The 21,930-nt window shown below is 39.4% G+C and overlaps 1 protein-coding gene across 1 annotated transcript in view; it reads left to right on the forward strand.

Annotated features, from left to right (window-relative positions):
• Positions 1-21,930, forward strand: part of LOC131351783 (NACHT, LRR and PYD domains-containing protein 3-like) — a 118,514-nt gene that overhangs the window by 77,922 nt on the left and 18,662 nt on the right. Inside the window, exons 5-13 of the mRNA XM_058387370.1 lie at positions 7,792-7,849; positions 8,280-8,490; positions 8,761-10,522; positions 12,023-12,196; positions 12,664-12,831; positions 18,083-18,256; positions 18,406-18,579; positions 18,990-19,163; positions 19,541-19,711. Coding sequence (XP_058243353.1) covers positions 7,792-7,849; positions 8,280-8,490; positions 8,761-10,522; positions 12,023-12,196; positions 12,664-12,831; positions 18,083-18,256; positions 18,406-18,579; positions 18,990-19,163; positions 19,541-19,711 — 3,066 coding nt within the window. The remainder of the gene's footprint in view (positions 1-7,791; positions 7,850-8,279; positions 8,491-8,760; positions 10,523-12,022; positions 12,197-12,663; positions 12,832-18,082; positions 18,257-18,405; positions 18,580-18,989; positions 19,164-19,540; positions 19,712-21,930) is intronic.

The raw sequence follows: 21,930 nt of genomic DNA on the forward strand, positions 1-21,930 counted from the left end.
CTGTGCAGGCCAGTCAAGTTCATCCACACCAGACTCTGTCATCCATGTCTTTATGGCCCTTGCTTTGGTCACTGGTGCACAGTCATGTTGGAAGAGGAAGGGGCCAGCTCCAAACTGTTCCCACAAAGTTGGGAGCATAGAATTGTCCAAAATGTCTTGGTATGCTGAAGCATTCAGAGTTCCTTTCACTGGAACTAAGGGGCCAAGCCCAGCTCCTGAAAAACAACCCCACACCATAATCCCCCCTCCACCAAACTTTACACTTGGCACAATGCAGTCAGACAAGTACCGTTCTCCTGGCAACCGCCAAACCCAGACTCGTCCATCAGATTGCCAGATGGAGAAGCGCGATTCGTCACTCCAGAGAACGCGTCTCCACTGCTCTAGAGTCCAGTGGCGGCGTGCTTTACACCACAGCATCCGACGCTTTGCATTGCACTTGGTGATGTATGGCTTGGATGCAGCTGCTCGGCCATGGAAACCCATTCCATGAAGCTCTCTGCGCACTGTTCTTGAGCTAATCTGAAGGCCACATGAAGTTTGGAGGTCTGTAGTGATTGACTCTGCAGAAAGTTGGCGACCTCTTCGCACTATGCGCCTCAGCATCCGCTGACCCCGCTCCGTCAGTTTACGTGGCCTACCACTTCGTGGCTGAGTTGCTGTCGTTCCCAAACACTTCCACGTTCTTATAATACAGCTGACAGTTGACTGTGGAATATTTAGGAGTGAGGAAATTTCACGACTGGATTTGTTGCACAGGTGGCATCCTATCACAGTTCCACACTGGAATTCACTGAGCTCCTGAGAGCGACCCATTCTTTCACAAATGTTTGTAAAAACAGTCTGCATGCCTAGGTGCTTCATTTTATACACCTGTGGCCATGGAAGTGATTGGAACACCTGATTCTGATTATTTGGATGGGTGAGCAAATACTTTTGGCAATATAGTGTAGCTTGGAAGCGTCTCTTCCACCTTGTGCATAACCAAGTTCATTCAGCCCTATAATGGCTGAATAATTAGAGGAGGCCGGGGAAAAAAGGGGTGCCAAATATGGGTTCTTCCAGGACTTCGATACCTTAGCATGGAGGTCTGAAAAAATTGGCAGCTGTGTGCATGAGGGGGACGTGGGGCCCAAAGTCAGGAAGAGGTCGTCAAGCTTAGAACGGACAGTGCTAGCTTCCTGCTCCGGTTAGTTTAAAAAAGAATGTACATTTAAATTTAACTTACCACAGCATGCTTTATTACATCAAGAAGCTCCTTGGATTGTGGTGGAAATCGATGGAGGAATTCCCCTCATTGCCCATGTTGAGCTCCTCAGAGCCCAATGTGGATAAAGAAATATCCACTTCCGGGTTGGGAGAAATCGCAGAGCGAGCTCCGAGTTCCGAAAAGCGGACATCGGAGTCAGGAGAGAAGACAAGAGAAAGGGAAAGACCCATCTCTTGTTCTGCTTCCGCTAACTCCATCTGCGAAATGCAGAAGCGTGGCCGGTAAAACAAAGCAAAACGGGATTGGAGTTTGAGAGGAGGAAATCTTCCACAATGCATGAAGCTGGATCACTCGAGAGCCCCTCACCCAAACAAACCACACAAAAAGAGTATGTGTCATCCTCGGTGATAAAACGGGGACATGGATGCACACACCTCTTAAAATTCTTAAAACCCATAAAAGCGGACAGATAATCGACACACATATAGCGGAGCGCTCCATGAAGACATGACATAAATGCCCTTATATGGACATGCTGGTGCGTATTCCTCCGTCACGTGTCCTATCCGAACCACTGAATTGGCATGTGTGCACACGTGTGCTAATAGTAAACATTAGGAAAACAGACATTTGGGAGAGACATCAAATGTCTTTTTGCTGCCTTGGGGTCGTACGTATGCGGTGGCATTCTGTTAGACGGCAGCCCAGTTCGCAGACGCCAGTGATGTAGTGCTGCATACTTTGAACTGGCTTCTAGTCTCGTCTGCAGCTTAGCACACAGATTGCTGAGCTCCTGGCTGCTGAACAATGGAGGTCTCACAATCTACCCCGAGACTTCATCAGCAGCACCGTCTTCTTCGTCTGACATCATATCCGCAGTGATTCCCCTCCAGAAGTCCACTTCGTCCACAGCCAGTACACTTTGCCTCACCTCCAAGAGCTGAAAATGTGTTACATATAATAAGCAATGTGTACATCATTACAGTTTATACTGATTTATACTGTCATCAGTGTTATACTGATGCAACAGAAATAAGTAAAACAAATTCATTTCTAATCTGGCAACTCCGGGCTGAGGTCTTATTAGCTGTAGCCACATTTGCTAGCTCTGGCTGGCTGTACCGGAAATTTCTACGCATAGTCTCGTAGTATGTCTTGCAGGCAACTAGAAAAAAATGAATGTTTTTTTTTTAAAAACTACAACCAACCAAACATAACTACACAGATAAATAGCAAAAACAGAATTAAGAACAACATGGTGACAACAAAATATAATAACACTTTACACTTTATGTGGCTTGGACGAACTTTCGGTCCTAGCTTTGTGTTGAACTCTGTGTTGTATGTTTTTGTAGCACCAGGTCCTGGAGAAACGTTGTCTTATTTCACTATATACTGCGTCAGCTATATGTGGTTCAAATGACAATAAAGCTTCTTGATTCTAACAACTAAATAACAACAATAACACAGTGAAAATTACTTACCACCAAAGTCATTTTTATCCAGGCCTTCATTGTGCAATTCCGGGCTTATGGACAGTGCTCCACTAAAATGAGGTGACCATCGCATTATATGATGAGCTTAATCTGTGGAGGCAAAAAGTACAGAGTTAAAACAACGTGTTTATTTGCTTCTGAAACAACAGAGTGCATGTTAGCCCATATCTTTAATCCGTCCCCGTGCTCCGGGTCATAGCACCTACAGTTTACCTCAGAGGTGTGTAGCGGATGGACTGCCTCCTACACAATACAAGGGAAAATGCTTTGTTACAAAACTTACACTGGTTCTACCAAATGAAAGCATGGGTTATGTCGTTAGAAGAATTAAGACTTACCATGATTTTAGGACTGTGCAGCCGCCTCTTCCTCTTCAGTTCCTTGGCTAGCCATTGTAAACAACAAGGTAAATGTAAAGAGCAAAGAAAACATAAAGAGCGAAGTAAATATAAAGAGCGAGGTAAATATAAAGAGCGGAGGCAAAAATGAAAACGGTAAACGAATTCCAGGAAAGAGTAACATCTCTGTTTGTATGTTTTGGTTCCGCGCTTTGTCTCGTTTCCTCGTCTGTGATTGGAGGAACATACTGCATCACCGTGACCTAGCACCTGATTGGCCGAGGCTCGTCACATGCGAAGGGACGTAACCAAGAAGAGCTCTACAGCATTAAACTGTACAGTGGAGCCTCTGTCTCCATTTCAGCAAACAATCTTGGATGAGGATGACAGAAATGAGATGTTAACCATGTAACATCAAATGTACCCTGAAAATTGTATAACTGAGATTTTGCCAAGACATGCAAAAGGGTAATCCACCATTGACCCTGTAGCAGAACCACAGCTGGCTATTATCAAGAGGTTTATTGTTGTACATGTTGTGTCAAAAGGTAATAATTTAAACATGTCATTGCACAAGTCTCCTGGCCTCATCCCCATCCAGACCATCATTTTTATGAAAAACCCATAGAAATTTGGAGTTTGCAGGGAAAGACATCTGATACCCAGCATCATTTCTCCCTGTTGAGCGAACTGCTGGAAGATGTGTGTTAAACACATCCACTGTGCATTTAAGCAAAACAACAGAAAAAGTTACTGTAGTCATGCCACTATGTACAGTGGTTGAGGTCTAGGAGTGCTGTGAGGCTCAGACTATTGTCTTAAAATGTTATACTATTTTTTTTTACTTTATGTAATCATTTGCTATAGACTTTGTTAGTTGTATACAATAAAAAGTATTTTCTGTTGTGTAATTTGGTCCTTAGAGCCTTAGAGATACAACATTTTGTTCCACTGTATGTTCCTACATGTAGCAGAATGACAATAACGCTCAGTTGACTTCACTTTCATTAAATGTGTTTTGCATTAAATGTGTTAAAAGCATTGAACAAATGTGGATTTTCTTTATTTTGGTGTGGTTGTTTTAAAAAAACATTTATTTGTTATATATAATTATATAAAAAAACAAGACAACATTTAAACACAACCATAAAAATCCTTGTTTTCAATGCTTTATATATATAAAACACACTTATTTGCTTATTATTAATAATGTTTTGTGTCTTTTAGTGGTACACAAGGTAATTAGTCTAACTGGATGTGATGTGATTTGATTCCAGCGATAGGAAATTTGTGTCCATACTGAACATAATCAATCATAAAACACAGCCAATCATAACAGTTTTTCTCTGTGTGCTTTCTCATACTGCAGCTGAAGAGATCACAGTCCACACACACATACTTACATACAAGAGCGCACATGCGTAGAGAGATACACCCCTCCACTTCTTATGGCTTTCCTTATAAAACTTGAGGGATTTATTATATATTTCTGCTATTAAACGTCTATAATCAGTCTCTCCTCATCCATTTCTGATGATTAATATTATTAATGTGCAGAACTTTCATTGAGATCTCTGTATAGGCGGAGCTGTCAGCCACGACGTCACAGAAATAAAAACAGTTTCTAAAACTGGTTAGGCTGGTCAGGACAAAAACTGATTAACATGGAAAAGATACATTTTGCACTGCATGTGTTGCAGCATCACGTCGTGTGTAGTTAGGACACGGTGTAAAACAACAATTTAAAAGTCTATAATTAAAATAAGACTGAGCTTTTTATACCAGATTTCCTTTACATTTGGGTAATAAGCCCACTGTCAATCAGTGAGTCCCCCCCCCACACTACCCTGGTTTGCATCTGTATAGCTCACTGTAGTCATTTACATATGAAAGCTAAACCCAGGCCAAGGTGATAGGAACATGGAGGGGGGGCAGTTGAGTACATCATACATCTTACAATCAATGTCTTATAAGATTATTATGTGATGTAGTGGGAAAACATATGTAAATACATGCTCAAATGCTTCTATATCCTCACTGATTTAAAGCCAGCTTAATGCATGTTGCTGAACCTACATATTAATATTAATAAAGTCACAACCAACTCAAAAAAGATGATAAAAACCTGTAAGACCTCAGGTTACATATGAACAGGAACAAATGAGAGACAGTAATTTTAATAAGAGATAGCGAGGAATACCTTGCCACAGAGGATAAGCCATCTTTAAAGTGGACAGGAAGTGGCATTGATTGGTCACTCTTAAAGGACACAAGTTGGATACAGGAGAATTTCTACATTTCCCCTAAAGATTAGAGTGTTTTGTACATAAAATTTGAAAAGTACATTTTCTCTAATCTTTAGGGGAAATGTAGAAATTCTCCTGTATCCAACTTGTGTCCTTTTTCCCACTACATCACATAATAATCTTATAAGACATTGATTGTTTAGCAGGGCCACATTGCCTCAGAAATTTTGATCACCTCATGCTATTCAGATGGAATGATGATGATGATGGAACATTGAGCACTTTTTAAATTGAGGTGCCATGGACCAGCTTTATCACTCTGGCATTAGCTACTTTATGCTGGTACACTGAAAATATAAAGGAATTTCTCTCTATTTATATAGTTAAATGACATAATTGACTAAAAAAATTAATTATAACAGTATAATAAGTACAGTATGTTTGCTAGTTGCACCACACCCAGGAAAGTCCCATGTGTCCCTCTCTCTAAAGCTGATCATAATGGTAATTTGGCCTAATGGAGCCAGTGGTTCTAATAAACAAACAAAAATAATAATAATAATAATAATAATAAATTAAAAATAAAATAAAACCCATCAGAGTGTTAGGGTATAAACCTATTAAGTTTATAAATTATATTTATAAGTTTATTAAATTAAGTGTATATTAACTTATACCAGTGGTGGACCATCAGGGTCAGCAAGTCCTTCTCTGCTGGCCTAAACAGCAGTGATCTGAATCACTGACTCGCATTTTAATATATTTAATATATTTTTTCCATGAATGTGTATTAAATTATTCCCAATAGTCTATTCTCTACATTTCATAGCTTTTCTCTCGGTTGCGCTGCTTCCAGTAGTGTATATTTATGATAAGAGTATTTATCCAATCATATTTCAGACAGTGGATGACATCATGTGTTGCCAGGGTGAAAGAAATCTGCCTTAAGGCCTTCAGAATCAATAGTGCAGGCGCCCGGAGCTTAAAATATGTGGCAATGAAACTGTTCCATTAACCAATCAGATTTCGAGTTGGTGTCACTCAGGCCATCTAGCAGAAATACGATTATGTCAGCAATTTCTTGTCTTTTGATTGGATAATTGGAGCAGTCAGAGGCAGCGAACAGCACAAATGAAATAAAATATATATATTTTAATTCACAATGGCTGACAGAGGAGAAGAAATCGGTTTGATCGCAGACATCCTTACAAATACATTTTCAAGGCGGACTGTAATAAAAGTGACTATTCCTTGTGAGGTGTGAAATACTGTAGAATAATTTCTTTTTTACTTTGTTATTTAACGGTTGATTAGTATCTATTGCCTTGGCATCATAATGATGGTATAGAGGTGGATTAATTCAGGAAGAACACCAGTGAAGGCCTAGGTGTAAAATACATGGCCCACCACTGGCTTATACATATGATGGTGGTGGCTCAGTGGTCAAGACTCTAGGCTACTGATCAGAAAATTGAAAATTTAAATCCCATCACTGACAAACTACTGAGCCCCTGTTGGACCCTCAATCAAGTCTTTATTCTTCTAAAGAAGCACTATATTTTATAGTAAAAAGCTTGGAAAGATATTCTTCTCCTTTCTTGCTTTTTTAAATTGCTTAAAATTCTTATGTAATGCGGTTTAATATACTGTATGTGATGTGGCTACAAGTGAGTGCAAAAGATAGCACCCCTGTGGTGTTTTGCAGATAAAATTGCTAGTGCATTTTTTTGTAGTCTTTAATAGAATTGTGGAAAGGTCAAATTCTCCTGCACTCAGCTGTGTGTCCTTTAAGAGTGACCAATCAATGCTGAGTCCTCTCTATTTTAAAAATGGCCCATCCTCTGTGGAAAAGTATTCCTCTCTCTTGCTCATTAAAATCACTGTCTCTCAATTGTTAACCTGTTCATATCTTACTTGAGATATTGAAGTTTGTGGCACACTTCTGCATTTGGTACTTTGGAGACAGTGGGTAGAGGTCAGAGGAGTCTCAGAGTCATGTTCCATTGAGTCAGTGCAAAACCCAAACCTAACCTAGCAGGTCAAGGAGAAAATGTTCAAAATATTGATTTGTAATTGGGCAAATATAGCTCCAGAGACAGTTCGAAATGGTGTCCATATGGGTGATGAGTGAGAATAGATGCACCGAGCCATAACTATTTACTCCTTGCCACAGCAACATGAACCACCACTGACTGAAGAAATTGAAAAATCTACCATATTCATAGTCAAATTCCACAACCCAGCATGTGACCTTGAAGGGCTTTTGCTGCTTGGCAATAATCACAAGTAATTACAAGCTAGAGATGAGAAGTGCTTTATTGTATGATACAAATGGTCTCAACTGGAAACATCTATAATAGTGTGACTGCTGCTTTTCCTGTGCCTGAAGCCAATTGTTCCATTATAAGAGCCCAGTGTGTGGAGTTTCATGGTTCCGATAGCACACATGTGAACCAGGGCTGTAGGATATGTAATAGTAATTAAATCTTTTTTTTTCACAGAACCCAAAAAGAGAATTCAAAAATCAACTGCATAAATCGGATGGAGTCCATATTCAAGGTGTGTGGTGGGTGTGGAAGTTGCTTTTAATAAAGACTATATTTCAGTAAATTACAGTTGATAGTTTACAGATAAAGCAGCATTAATTGTAGTCATACAAAAGTGCATTTTAGCCTGTTTTATTGTCACATTTTCCTCTGACTTTGAAAGTGCTTACACTTGAGACTCCTTCCATAAATGTTCATAAAATCCATAGAACTTCACCACAGTAATGAGTACACACATTTTAATCTATAGATTTGCCATACAAGTCCCTGTAAATCAGCTGTTACTATAGAAATACATTAGAATGAGAAAATTAATCCAGGTAACACCTTCTGACCAATCAGAATGCAGAATTCAATGGAACTGTGATATAAAATCATATAACAGATTATGTAGCATTTAATTTTTACTTAGTGAATTTATGTTCTTGTGTTTCTTTAATCAGGAACTGGAGCACAAAGTCATCACACTGTTGAAGAATGAGCTGAACAGGTTCAAGAAGGTACTTAGTGCTGATTATCCAGCATGCTCTGAGAGTGGGAAAAAAGAGGCAGAGGAAGACTATCTGCACTGTGTTAGAGAGGGTGTGCTGAAGATCACACTTCACATCCTGAAGAACATGAAGCAGAAAGATCTCGCTCACACACTGCAGATCAGTAAGAGCTTCTGATTATTACAACATTTTATCACTTTAATGTGAAACACACTGGACCTCTGGGCCATATTATCCTACTGATTATAATCCTAATGAATACAGTTTTACAGCAAACACATGACTCAGGGAGAATCCTAGTGTTCTGGTTCTTTTACATTTTACTGATGTATTTTTTAGGAATATAATCCAGTTTTTGACCAGTATTGAATTTTACATTGCGTGTATTGTCCATACAATAAAATTATCACCATGATATTTTTCTGTTTGTTAGAGATGGCCTCTGTGTATCAGCATAATCTCAAATCTGGACTTCTAAATAAATGTAAAAGAATTAATGAAGGAATCTCACAGCATGGGACATCAACACTTCTGAATCAGATCTACACAGAGCTCTACATCACAGAGAGTTGGAGTGGAGACATCAATAATGAACATGAAGTGAGACAGATTGAGACAGCGTCCAGGAGACCAGCAACAGAGGAGACACCCATCAAATGTAATGAGCTCTTTAAACACAAGTCCATCAAAACTGTGCTGACTAAAGGAGTAGCTGGAATTGGAAAAACAGTCTCTGTGCAGAAGTTCATTCTGGACTGGGCTGAAGGGAAAGCAAATCAGAACATCCTCTTCCTGTTTCCACTTCCCTTTAGAGAACTGAATTTGGTGAAACAGGAAACCTTCAGTCTGATGAGCCTTATTTATCAGTTTTTCCCAGGAATGAAGGACCTGGAAGTAATAGACAGCAATTTCTACAAAGTCCTGTTCATCTTTGATGGTCTGGATGAGTGTCGACTTCCTCTAAATTTCCAGAACAATGAGATGTTGAGTGATGTGACAGAGTCAGTCTCACTGGATGTTCTGCTAACAAACCTCATCAAGGGGAATCTGCTTCCCTCTGCTCTCCTCTGGATAACCACTCGACCAGGAGCAGCCAATCAGATCCCTCCTGAGTGTGTAGACCAAGTAACAGAGGTACGAGGGTTCAATGATCCTCAGAAAGAGGAGTACTTCAGGAATAGGCTCAGTGATGAGATCCTGGCCAATAAAATCATCACACACATGAAGTCTTCAAGAAGCCTCTACATCATGTGCCACATCCCAGTCTTCTGCTGGATCTCAGCCACTGTTCTAGAGAGAATGTTGGGTGAAGCAGAGAGTGGAGAGATCCCCAAGACTCTGACTCAAATGTTCACACACTTCCTGATCTTTCAGATCAAACACAAGGAGCAAAAGTACAGTCAGAAATATGACCCTGATCCACAGAAGACCAGAGAGAGTATCCTGGCTTTGGGAAAACTGGCTTTCCAACAGCTGGATAAAGGAAACCTGATGTTCTATGAGGAAGACCTGAGAGAGTGTGGCATTGATGTTGGAGAAGTGGCAGTGTACTCAGGAGTGTGTACCCAAATCTTCAGAGCAGAGTCTGGACTCCACCTGGGGAAGATGTTCAGCTTTGTACATCTGAGTGTTCAGGAGTTTTTGGCTGCATTATATGCGTTTCTCTGCTTCATTGACAAAAAACAAACAAAAGAACAAACCACTGATCTGTCTGGTCTTTTCAACACATCAGAAATGTTGGACTTCCTCAAGGGTGTAGTGGACCAGGCCTTACAGAGTGACAATGGACACTTGGATCTTTTCCTCCGTTTTCTTCTGGGCCTCTCAGTGGAGTCTAATCAGAAGCTCATTCGAGGTCTACTGACACACACAGGAAGCAGCTCTGACTGCCGAAAGAACATAGTTAAATACATCAAGTTAAAGTTTGAACAAAATCCATCTCCAGAGAGATTAATCAATCTGTTCTACTGTCTGAACGAGTTAAATGATGATTCACTGGTGAAAGAGATCCAAAGCTACATGAACTCAGGTCGTCTCTCTGAAGCTGAACTCTCACCTGCTCAGTGGTCTGCTCTGGTCTTTGTGTTGCTGACCTCAGAGGAGAATCTGGAAGTGTTTGACCTACAGAAGTTTATAAGATCAGATGAATGCTTTAAGAGACTGTTACCAGTCGTCCAGCAAGCTACAACAGTTCTGTAAGTAAAACCTGTTTCTCTGTTAAACTCAGTTTTTAGGAATGAAGGGACATTTAGACTGGATTTAATATGGTTTACTTTATTAATCCCAAAGTGGTGTCTGAGCAGCCACAACTCAAGAGCAAAAGGAAGGACTAGATTTACCATAAGAGCAACATAAGACTTAAAGTGAAGTGCACAATAAACTCATTCAAACAATAACACTTCAAGTAATTTACAGTCTGAGACTGAGATGTGTGTATGGACTAACTATGAAAAAATGATAGGTTGTATGTTAGACACATGTTATGAGCAGTTTTGGTAGTGTGAGTATAAAATATACACACAGTGGTTATAGTTAGTCTTAAATAAAGTGGCAGGACTGTTACAGACTGGGAGATTTCTCTGCCAGAGTACTAGAGGCGGGGTTAGCAGGTGTATCGCTGTTCATTGTGAATGTCATGTGATTCTGCCTCATATGTCTTCACCTGTAGTTAATTACGTTTAATCTAGTTTGCAATTTATACCCTTCCTCTTGTGTCGGCTCTTTGTCTATTCATTTTCACAATTTGTTTACAATGTCTGCTGTTGTGTACTGTTGTACATTTGGTTTTCTGTCTCATGTTATGTTTATTTAGGATTGTGATTTTGTTCCTGTGACGTCTTTTTTTCAGGTATTTGCAATTTTTTATGTTTTCCTTGGTAAACCAAGGATTGTTTTCATCCTGTGTATGGGTCTGGTTGACTGTGCTTTCCTAACCTGTGACAAGGGAATGTGTAAGAATGTGCTGTGACATGCTGTAAGAATATGTTGTTCAATATACAGTGTAATAGCTGGGTATGCAATATCAGTTGGCAAGACCATCATCTCGAATATCTACATAGTTTCCTATCCTCATACTTGTCTTATGGAGATGGATATCAGTCAGCAAGAGTTACTTCTTTTTCTTTCTCTGTATGTTTCTTTGTTACAACAGAGCTGCAGTAGACTATTGGATTTCACAGCAATATGCCTAACTACTCTGGATAATTAATTTATCCTAAATACAGTTATTGATACTGGTATTTTGAGTTTCAGCCCAATTCTGTGCTCTTTAATGCTCATTTACTCTGATACCAACATCTGATACCAAGTTATAGCATGTGATGTATGGTTTACTGCTAATAAACAGATGACAGGAAATAACATCTGGACATACTAAAGTGAATAATGGAGTGGCAAATTGTAAGCATTTATTCTTCCAAATGTACCACATTACCAGATGGAAACTGTTCCAATCAGATAATTTAATAAACACTATCTTCTTTTAGTAAATAATATATTTAATTCCTTCTATAAACACCTAATCAGAAAACTCATCAAACTTTTTAAACCAGCTCCTATTATACAATAATAAGACATTCAATCTCTCACAGACTGACTGTGTATAACAGTGATTTTCTCTCTTATTTTTTCTCTTACATTTAACCTCATAAGGGGTTAAATGTTTTCTGAGTTTCTCTGACATTTTCTCCTTTCAGACTCAGTGAGTGTAACCTGACAGAGAGAAGCTGCTCGATTTTACATACAGTTCTCAGCTCAGAATCCTCCAAGCTGACTGAGGTGGATCTGAGCAGTAATCCTCTGGAGGACTCAGGAGTGAAGCTGCTTTGTGCTGGACTGAAGAGTCCAAACTGTAAACTGGAGAAACTCAGGTCAGTTCATCTTTTCTGTTAAGAGGATTTTTACCAAATCAGGTGCTTATGTATCTCCCCATGACCTTAAATGAAGTGAACAATCTCATTTAAACTTTTAAACATATGTTCTTCATTTTAATTCTGATTCTGATCTGCATCCAAACTACAAAACAAAAGCTGAGATAATGAATATATAAATATCCTCAATGTATCTTTATACTTCGAATAAGAAAGAAAATGATAATAAAAAGAACCACAGAGATACACGGTTATAAATATAATTAAACTAAATTCAAACAAATAAAGTAGGTGCAAGCCAAGAAAGTAAAAATGGTATTTTTAAATAGAGCACAAAAGTAGGCTATTTGTAATAGAACTTCAATTTTAAAATATCATACCTAAAGGCTAAATACAAAAATACTTGTTTTTTTTTTTTGCTTGTATGAATTTAGAATTGTATTTAGAATTGTATATGTCCTCTCTAGACTTTCAGACTGCAGTATAACAGAGGAAGGATACACTGCTCTGGCTGAAGCTCTGAAATCATCTCACCTGATAGAGCTGGATCTCAGAGGGAACGACCCTGGAGCATCAGGAGTGAAGCTGCTCACTGATTTACTACAGGATCCAGACTGTACACTGAACACACTGAGGTGAACAGCTATTATTAAATCATTACTAGAATAATTTATAATATATTTATAACAGGACATGACATCTTTTAATACAGTATATGTTATGTCTTATGGTCATATTAGATGTACTCTTCATAAATAATCTGTTCTGGACAAACTTGCTAAAACATCTGATAATATTTTTAAAATGATGTAGTACCATAAAATAATTAGGCATCTTAAATTCACGATGTAATATTACTGTAATAAATTTAGTTTTGTATTTGCATTTTATTTTTTTCAGAAATTTCAGTTTTATTAGTTTGCATGCTAAAAGTGAATTGTTAAAAAACTGTAGCGCTAAACTTTTTTTTTTTTTGCAAAATCTTTTTATTGGAAACATATATGAGTCACATAATGATTAACATTACAGAGTCCCATTTTGATTTTTACATAAAAAAGGGAAAATAACTACAACAACAATAAAAACACAAATAATAATAATAATAATAATAATAATAATAATAATAATAATAATAATGATGATGATCGGACAATAAAAAAAATAAAAATAGAAAGAAAGAAAGAAAGAAAGAAAGAAAGAAAGAAAGAAAGAAAGAAAGAAAGAGAAAAAACAAACAAACAAACAACCCAGCACATGAAACATTACATAAACCACTCACAACACTATCCCACCCCCTGTCCCCAAGCGGAAGTCCCAGTTCCCACTCCCAAGCAGCCTTTGTTTTGGAGGTAGTTTGATCACAAAAATCCAGAATATGTTTATTGATCTCAGAAACAGCAGCTTTTTGTTGTGATTTAAAAGTAAGCAAACTTTCCTACTGTTGGAGAGGAGGACATGAGGGAAAGGCAGGAAAACATTTTTGGATGAAATGCCTAACTTGAAAAAATCTAAAGAGGTGGTTGGCGGGTAGCCCATACAATGATGATAAGTGTTAAAACTGTTAAAAAATCCTTCTGAGTAAAAGTCAAGAAAACAGCATATACCTTTTCTATACCACATTGAGAAAAAGGAATCCAGACAAGGAGGAAAAAGTTACATATAGACCTAAAGGAGAAGCAGTTACAAACTTGAAACCGTTTTAGTTTCCTAAATTTTTTACAGTGTTAAATACAACAGAATTTTTAACATACAACGAAATTTTAATTGGAAGAGAAGAATATATAAGGGCAGATATAGAGGATGAGGAAGAACATGACTGGGCTTCTAACTTACACCATGCTAAATTAGGTGACTCAACCCAGCACCATATCTTATGAATGTGCGCTGCCCAGTAATAAAACTGAAAATTTGGTAGTGCCAGACCACCACTGGATTTACATCTCTGAAGTAATGATTTACACACCCTGGGAGATCCACCAGACCAAACAAAAGAATTAATCATTTTATCTAATGAATCAAAGAAGTGCTTAGGTAAGAACAATGGGAGTGTTAGAAATAAAAAGAGGAATTTAGGCAGAACATTCATTTTAATAGCATTAATCTTCCCAATCAGAGACAAAGGCAGACTATTCCATCTCTGAAGATCAGACTTCATTTTAGTTATAAATGGAGTAAAGTTTGCAGAAAAAAGACCTGAGAATGTCTGTGTCACATTAATACCAAAGTACCTAAATCCAACAGGAGTGATTTTGAAGGGCATGTCCAGGTGCTTAAGTTGCATAGCAATTGTGTTGATTGGATAACATTCACTCTTCTGAAAATGTAATTTATATCCAGAAAAGGAGCTGAATGTATCAAGAGTGGATAAGATACCGGACAGACCAGATACAGGACCAGATACATAGAGCAATAAATCATCTGCATACAATGATAGTCGGTATTCGACGCCATTCCTAATGACACCCTTAAGCAAAGTCGAGGTTGCGACATAAGGGTTCAATGGCCAAGGCAAATAGAGATGGAGACAGAGGGCAGCCCTGACGTGTCCCATGTTCCAATGGAAAATACTCTGAACACACATTGTTTGTTTGAATACTGGATTGAGGTGATGTATAAAGTAATTTCACCCAGCTAATAAATTTATTACCAAAACCAATTTTTTTTAATACAGCAAATAAATACTCCCACTCTACCCTATCAAATGCTTTTTCGGCATCCATTGAGATCACAATTTCGGGTACCTTCTCAGAATGTGCTGAATGAATAATATTTAAAAGAGTGCGAGTATTAAAAAGTAAATGACGTCCCTTGATAAAACTGTTTTGCTCCTCGGAAATAATGCTGGGCAACATTCTCTCTAGACGCAGAGCTATAGTTTTCGCCAAAACTTTTACATCAGCATTTAACAAAGATAGGGGCCTATCTTCAAAAGAAGAGCTATCGATGCTTGGGTCAGAGTAGTTGGAAGCAAACCATTTTCCAAGGATTCATTAAACATCAGCAGAAGTAGAGGTGCCAATTTATTTACCCATAAGGTCCTGGGGCTTTATTGGACTACATCGCTTTAATTGAGAATTTTATTTCTTCAAGGGAGAGTGGGGCATCTAGTTCTTGTACGTGATCAGAATCAATGGTAGGGTTTTCAAGGTTGTCCAGAAACCGATTCATAATTGTGGTATCGGCCGGAAATTCAGATTTATACAAAGAAGCATAAAATGATTTAAACATAGCATTAATTTGTATCGGGTCTGTAACAATTACATTAACATGATTATTAATTTTAGGTATCAACCGTGAGGCAGATTGACGTTTCAATTGGTGAGCCAATAGTCGATTCGCTTTATCCCCATATTCATAGTAAGTGCCACGTGTCTGCAATAACAGTCACTCTACGTCCTTAGTGGAGATAAGATCAAATTCTGTCTTGAGTTTAAGACGTTTTTTAAACAGTTCTGGGGATGGATTGGATGCACACTCTTGGTTAAGGGGTATCCTAATAGCAGAAGTGAGTTCTGTAAGCCTGGCCTTATGTTTTTTATTACAATGAGAAGAGTATGAAATAATCTGCCCTCTGAGGAAAGCCTTCAGTGACTCCCAAAGTAAAGAAGATGATGTAAATTCGTTCTGATTAAAAAGGAGAAACTCATCAATAGAGTTAGACAGAAATTCACAAAATTTGTTATCTGCCAACAATAGAAAATTAAACCAAGCTGTTATCTATGAAAAAAAATCTATTCTTGAGTATGATTGATGGACCTGAGAGAAGAAGGAAAATTTCTTTATTATAGGATTACGAACTCTCCGAGGGTCAACCAACCCATTTTGGCTCATAAAGTCTGAAAAAGATTTTGACATAGCTGACTGAGATGTTGGTCATGAACTAGATCTATCTAGCACTGGGTCAAGTACACAATTCAAATCACCTCCGAAAATCATCAAATGAGAATTTAAATGAGGTATGTTACTGAGTAATCTGTTGGAGAATTCAACGTCATCAAAGTTAGGTGCATAGACATATACCAGCAGCACCTTTGTTTGCATTAACGTACCAACAACTATAAGGTATCTGCCATTTTTATCAGCAATAACATCAGTAGGTAGAAATTGAATATTTTTATTGATCAACATAGTTTGATTTAGAATTAAAGTTAGAATGAAAGACATGCCCTATCCAATGAGCCCGCAGCCTGTGATAATCTTTAAATTTGAGAAGAGTCTCTTGCAAAAACACTATGTCTGAGTTAAGCCTAAAACTTTACCATGTTTAGATGGGCTACTCATGCCCACTATTCCAACTAATGAAACAAACAGGTGTGCCTACACCAGGAATACCGGAATTCAACTTAACAGAACACATTTAAGTAAAAGTGAATTTAAGAACAAATAAATACTTCCAAGTGGCCAGGACCCCCTCCCCCCAAACACACAAAGACCAATGAACATATACATGCCCCCAAAGAGAAGGGGGGGGGGGGGTCTCCAAAAGGGAGACAACAATACAAGAACAAGAGAAGAAAAACATTGCTGCCACAAAACTGTGACATCAACTTGGAGAATAAACTGAGCTTAACCTGAACCTGAGATATTGATGACTCCCACAGAGTCTTAATAGTAAATAGTAGGCACTTCCAATAATGATATCCCCCGTTATATAACAGAAAGGAAGAAAACTGATTATGACATTACTGCAAAACAGTAATTCAGTAATTAACACTGGGTAAAAACACTACCTTATGTTCATCGTTTTTATATACTCCTTGGCCTCTTCTGCAGAAACAAAGTCTTTTTCCACACCCTTATAAATGATGCGAAGGCGTGCCAGAAAGAAAAGACCATAACGAACCCCTTCCATGCTGCGCGATATACCCCTGACCTCATTAAAGGTCGCTCGAGCCTGGGCCACCTTGGCAGTATGATCGAGGAGATCCTCATTTCTCAGACAGCAACCTGTCGACTCTCTCTCGCACGCCGGAGAACTTTCTTACAGTCGCTATAATAATGAAACCTGGTGATAACGGTGCGTGGTCGCTCACCTTGTTTTGGCTTCGGCTGAGAGGTACTGTGCGCTCTGTCCAACAGTGGCGTTTCCTCCAGTTTAAAAGCGTCCTTAAGCAGTGTAGCCACAACTGTAGTGTTGATGACTATATCCTCAGGAACCCCAACTATCCTGATGTTATTCCGTCGCGACCGAGATTCAAGGTCTTCACACTTTTTTTCCAATGAAACAAATGTTCTTGTGCTTGTTCTTAAGCTCAACTATATCATCGGTACAGACTGAGAGAGAGTCCCCCATTTCCCCCACTGTACCTTTGAGTGCAGCCAACTCGGTGTCTAAAGCGGCCTTATCATTTGCCAGTTGTGTTTTTACTGATTGTAGGTCAGCTCTAATTGTGGACTAATCATGACCCAGTGCCGCTTGAAGTTCGGTTTTAAAGATCTCTGCAATGTCTGCTCCTTCAATGAGTTTAGCAATTCTCACTTCAGGGACTCCGCATCAATTACCTGCATGACTTCCTTTGGAGTAGTCAAGCTGCGGGGTGAAGACAAAGCCCCTGTGTCCGGGATCGGTACCTGTGCAGCAGGCCTCCGTTGCTGGGTTGTTGTGGCACAGGTTTTTGTAGATTTAGCAGCTATAATAATATGTCCAGGTGGTGAAAAAAGCTTTCACAAAATACACCAGGGGTAAATATGTCAAAAAATAGTCTAAATTGCGCTATAAAATAACAATTAACAATCTCTGCGGGAGTGTCAAAACACACGTCTTACTCCATTGGCTGCTCTGTAGCGCCCCCTGTAGCGCTAAACTTTTAAGAAACTGTTTGTAAATTTTAAGAGTTTCTTATGTTTTCCCCTTGTATACAATCTTCTTCCTTTCTTTCTCTGCAGGTTGTTGAAAAGTTCTGCTGCACAGGAAGGCTGTGATTTACTTTCTAGAGTTCTGGGAGTGAACCCCTTACTGCAGAGAGAACTCAATGTGAGTGAGAAAATATCTGGAGACTCCCAGGTGAAGCAGCTCTCTGCTCTACTGGAGGATTCACACTGCAGACCAGAGATACTCAAGTTAGTGTTTATCACTTATTTTAATGTAAACACTTTAGTGTATATAATGTCATTAATGTAAGAATTTAATTTACTTTTAAACTATATATTTTACATTAAAACAATATAAAACTAAAGACTTTTCTTCCTTGTTGTGTCTCTCTATCCAGGGTAAATAACAGCAGGATGACAAATGAAGGTTGTGCTGCTCTGGCATCAGCTCTGGGTTTAAACCCCTCACACCTGAGAGAACTGGAGCTGAGTGGGAATAAACTGGGAGGATCAGGAATGAAGGAGCTCTGTGGTGTGCTGAAGAATCAACAATTCAAACTGCTGAAACTGGGGTAAAGTCAGAATTTACATTAAAATCAGTAATGATAGAAAGAGCAGAGGTCTTAACGGAGGTGTTTGTGTTTGAAATAACAAATATATATATATAAATATATATATTATTAATATAATTTTTATATTATATTTTCTATTTAATATCCTATAACCTCTAGCTGGATCAGTCTGTGTATTGAAACTATAATTCTGAATATACTAAAAGTAACAGAAATCATTCTAGAAATGTTATAAACATTGGTCACAAACTAGCACTTAATCCAGAGGTAATAAGTAATCGTAATGAAATTAGTCAACCTGCTCAATCTATTTTCTTTCTCTCTCTCTCTCTCTCTCTCTCTCTCTCTCTCTCTCTCTCTCTCTCTCTCCCTCCCTCCCTCTCTCTCTCTCTCTCTCTCTCTCTCTGTAGGTTGTGTAATTGCAGTCTCACTGAAGATGACTGTACTGCTGTTGTATCAGCTCTGAGAACAAACCCCTCACACCTCAAGGAGCTGGACCTGAGTCACAATACAATTGGAGACACAGGAATGAAGCAGATTTCTGATCTACTGCAGAACTCAAACTGCACTCTGGAGAAACTGAAGTAAATTATTTACTCTTTTTAAAAAAATAAATGCAAAAAGATCTATATTTTATTTCATTTTGAATTTACAGTAAAGATTTCTGAATTCTAATTGTTTATCTGGCATAGGTTAACTTTACGAATAACTAAAAGAAACTATTAAAATTTTAATTATAAACATGTAATCCCTGCTTTATTATTTCTTTTATTATTATTAATCCAATTATAGGAATCTGGTATGAAATATGACATGTGCTTCTCTTAAATAGTGCTTCTAACTCTTGTCTTCTGTCCTGAACTGAAATGACTATTAATCCCAAACCCTTCAGTGATGCTGTACTGTCACTGTCATGTCTCTGTCTCACTGTGAAATGTCTTTTATTAACATTTTCTTTCAGACTAAATAACTGTAGTCTCACACAAACACAATGTGGTGATCTGGCTAAAGCTCTGGAATCAAACTCCTCATCATCTCTGAAAGAGCTGGATCTCAGAGGAAACTACAGGGTGTCAGACTGGAACATTTTTAGATATTTTCTAGGGAATCTAAACTCTAGATTAATTTTGAGGTGAGTTGTTTTATATTTTGAACATAACAAAGATGTTTTATCTTTTTTAAAGTTAGTTACATGTCCCAAGATGGTGGTGCGGCAGTAGCACACAGCGGCCACTCCAGAACCAAAATGGTACTATGTCTTTGTTTTTGCCCCAATTTCAAGGTGCATGGACACCAAAGACAGTGGTGTTCATGTATACAACCGCCAGACGTTACTACAGCTCAGAAATCATGCAGTTACTAACCTGCATTATGATATACTCTGCAAACTTCGCGACCTCGGCTTGCTACGAGGACCAGGCCTGCAGTCCTCAGCATCGCCTGATGCCAGTGGCCAGGAGAGAGGATGTCGCAAGCGGTGCTCGAGGAAGCGGAAGTGCAGAAAATGGGTGGGTGTCTGTGCTAGGCTAAAAACAAACCCTAGCCGGCCAGCACTCCCCTCCATCATCTTGTCCTCATTGAAAGTCTGCTCACTGGACAATAAACTGGACTACATCTGACTCCAGCGAAATACTCGGCGTGAGTACAGAGACTGCTGCGTCCTTGTTTTCACGGAGACGTGGCTCAGCGACAGAGTTCCGGACGCCGCCATTCAGCTAGCCAGGCTAACCGTGTTTCATGCCAACAGGAATGCAGCTCTGTGTGGTAAGACTCGCGGTGGCGGTGTGTGTGTTTACATCAACACGGAATGGTGCAAGGACTCTCTGCTTGTGTCTAACTACTGCTCATCGGTAGTGGAGTTTGTGACTGTTAGATGCAGACCTTTTTTATTTGCCATGTGAATACACTACCACTTTCAATTTCGGAGTGTGCATTCACCCCAGCACTAATGCTAAGGAGGCTCTGTGTGAGCTCTACAGAGCTATTAGCGAGCTGCAGAATGCTCACCCCAACAGTCTGTTTATTATCGCCAGAGATTTCAATCATGCAAATCTCAAAACAGTGCTCCCTAAATTCCATCAGCATGTGGACTTTGCAATGAGAGGGGCGAACATGCTGGATGTTGTTTACTCAAACATTCCCGGTGTGTATCGTGTGTAGCCCCGCCCCCACCTCGGCTACTTAGACCACATCTCTGTTATGTTGATTCCAGCATACAGACCACTCATCAGATGCTCTAAACTGGTTCTAAAACAGGTTAAAACCTGGCCAGCAGGAGCCATCTCTGCTCTTCAGGACTGTTTTGAGTTCACTGATTGGGACATGTTTAGGGAGGCTGCAACCAATGGCAACTCTATCAACTTGGAGGAATACACGTCATCAGTGACCGGCTACATCGGCAAGTGCATCGATGATCTCCAAGACCATCACCACATGCTCCAACCAGAAGCCGTGGATTATTGCAAAAGTGCGTGCTATTCTGAAGTCCAGAGACTCTGCCTTCAGACCAGGGGACAAGGCGGCCTTTAAACAGCAAGGGCCAAACTGTCCCGAGTCATCAGAGAGGTGAAGTGCGCACATGCCCAGAGAATCCACAGCCACTGCCAGGACAGCGGCGACTCACGGCGCATGTGGCAGGGCATTGAGGTGATCACCAACTACAGGACAATATCACCTGCCTGTGTTCTTCGCTCGGTTGGAGGCACAGAACAATGTAACAGTGAGGAAGACCATCCCTCCTCCTAATGACCCAGTGCTCTGTCTCACCACAGCTGACGTGAAGAGAACACTATGCAGAGTTAACCCACGGAAGTCTGCTGGACCAGACAACATTCCTGGCAGAGTGCTCAGGGAGTGTGCAGAAGAGCTAGCAGATGTCTTCACTGACATCTTCAACATCTCTCTGAGCAGCTCCATCATCCCAAAGTGCCTCAAGACAACAACCATCGTATCTGTGCCTAAGAAGTCTCCAGTTTCCTGCCTCAATGACTATTGTCTCGTTGCACTCACACCAATCATGATGAAATGCTTCGAGAGGCTCGTCATGAGGCGCATCAAGACACAGCTACCACCCTCACTGGACCCCTTGCAGTTTACGTATCGTCCTAACCACTCCACGGATGATGCCATCACCACAACCCTCCATCTGGCCTTCACCGACCTGGACTGTAAGGACTCATACATACAATCTATTCTTGAGTATGATTGATGGACCTGAGAGAAGAAGGAAAATTTCTTTATTATAGGATTACGAACTCTCCGAGGGTCAACCAACCCATTTTGGCTCATAAAGTCTGAAAAAGATTTTGACATAGCTGACTGAGATGTTGGTCGTGAACTAGATCTATCTAG

The sequence above is a fragment of the Hemibagrus wyckioides genome, linkage group LG04 (assembly GCF_019097595.1).
Source record: "Hemibagrus wyckioides isolate EC202008001 linkage group LG04, SWU_Hwy_1.0, whole genome shotgun sequence".
Classification (NCBI taxonomy): domain Eukaryota; kingdom Metazoa; phylum Chordata; class Actinopteri; order Siluriformes; family Bagridae; genus Hemibagrus; species Hemibagrus wyckioides.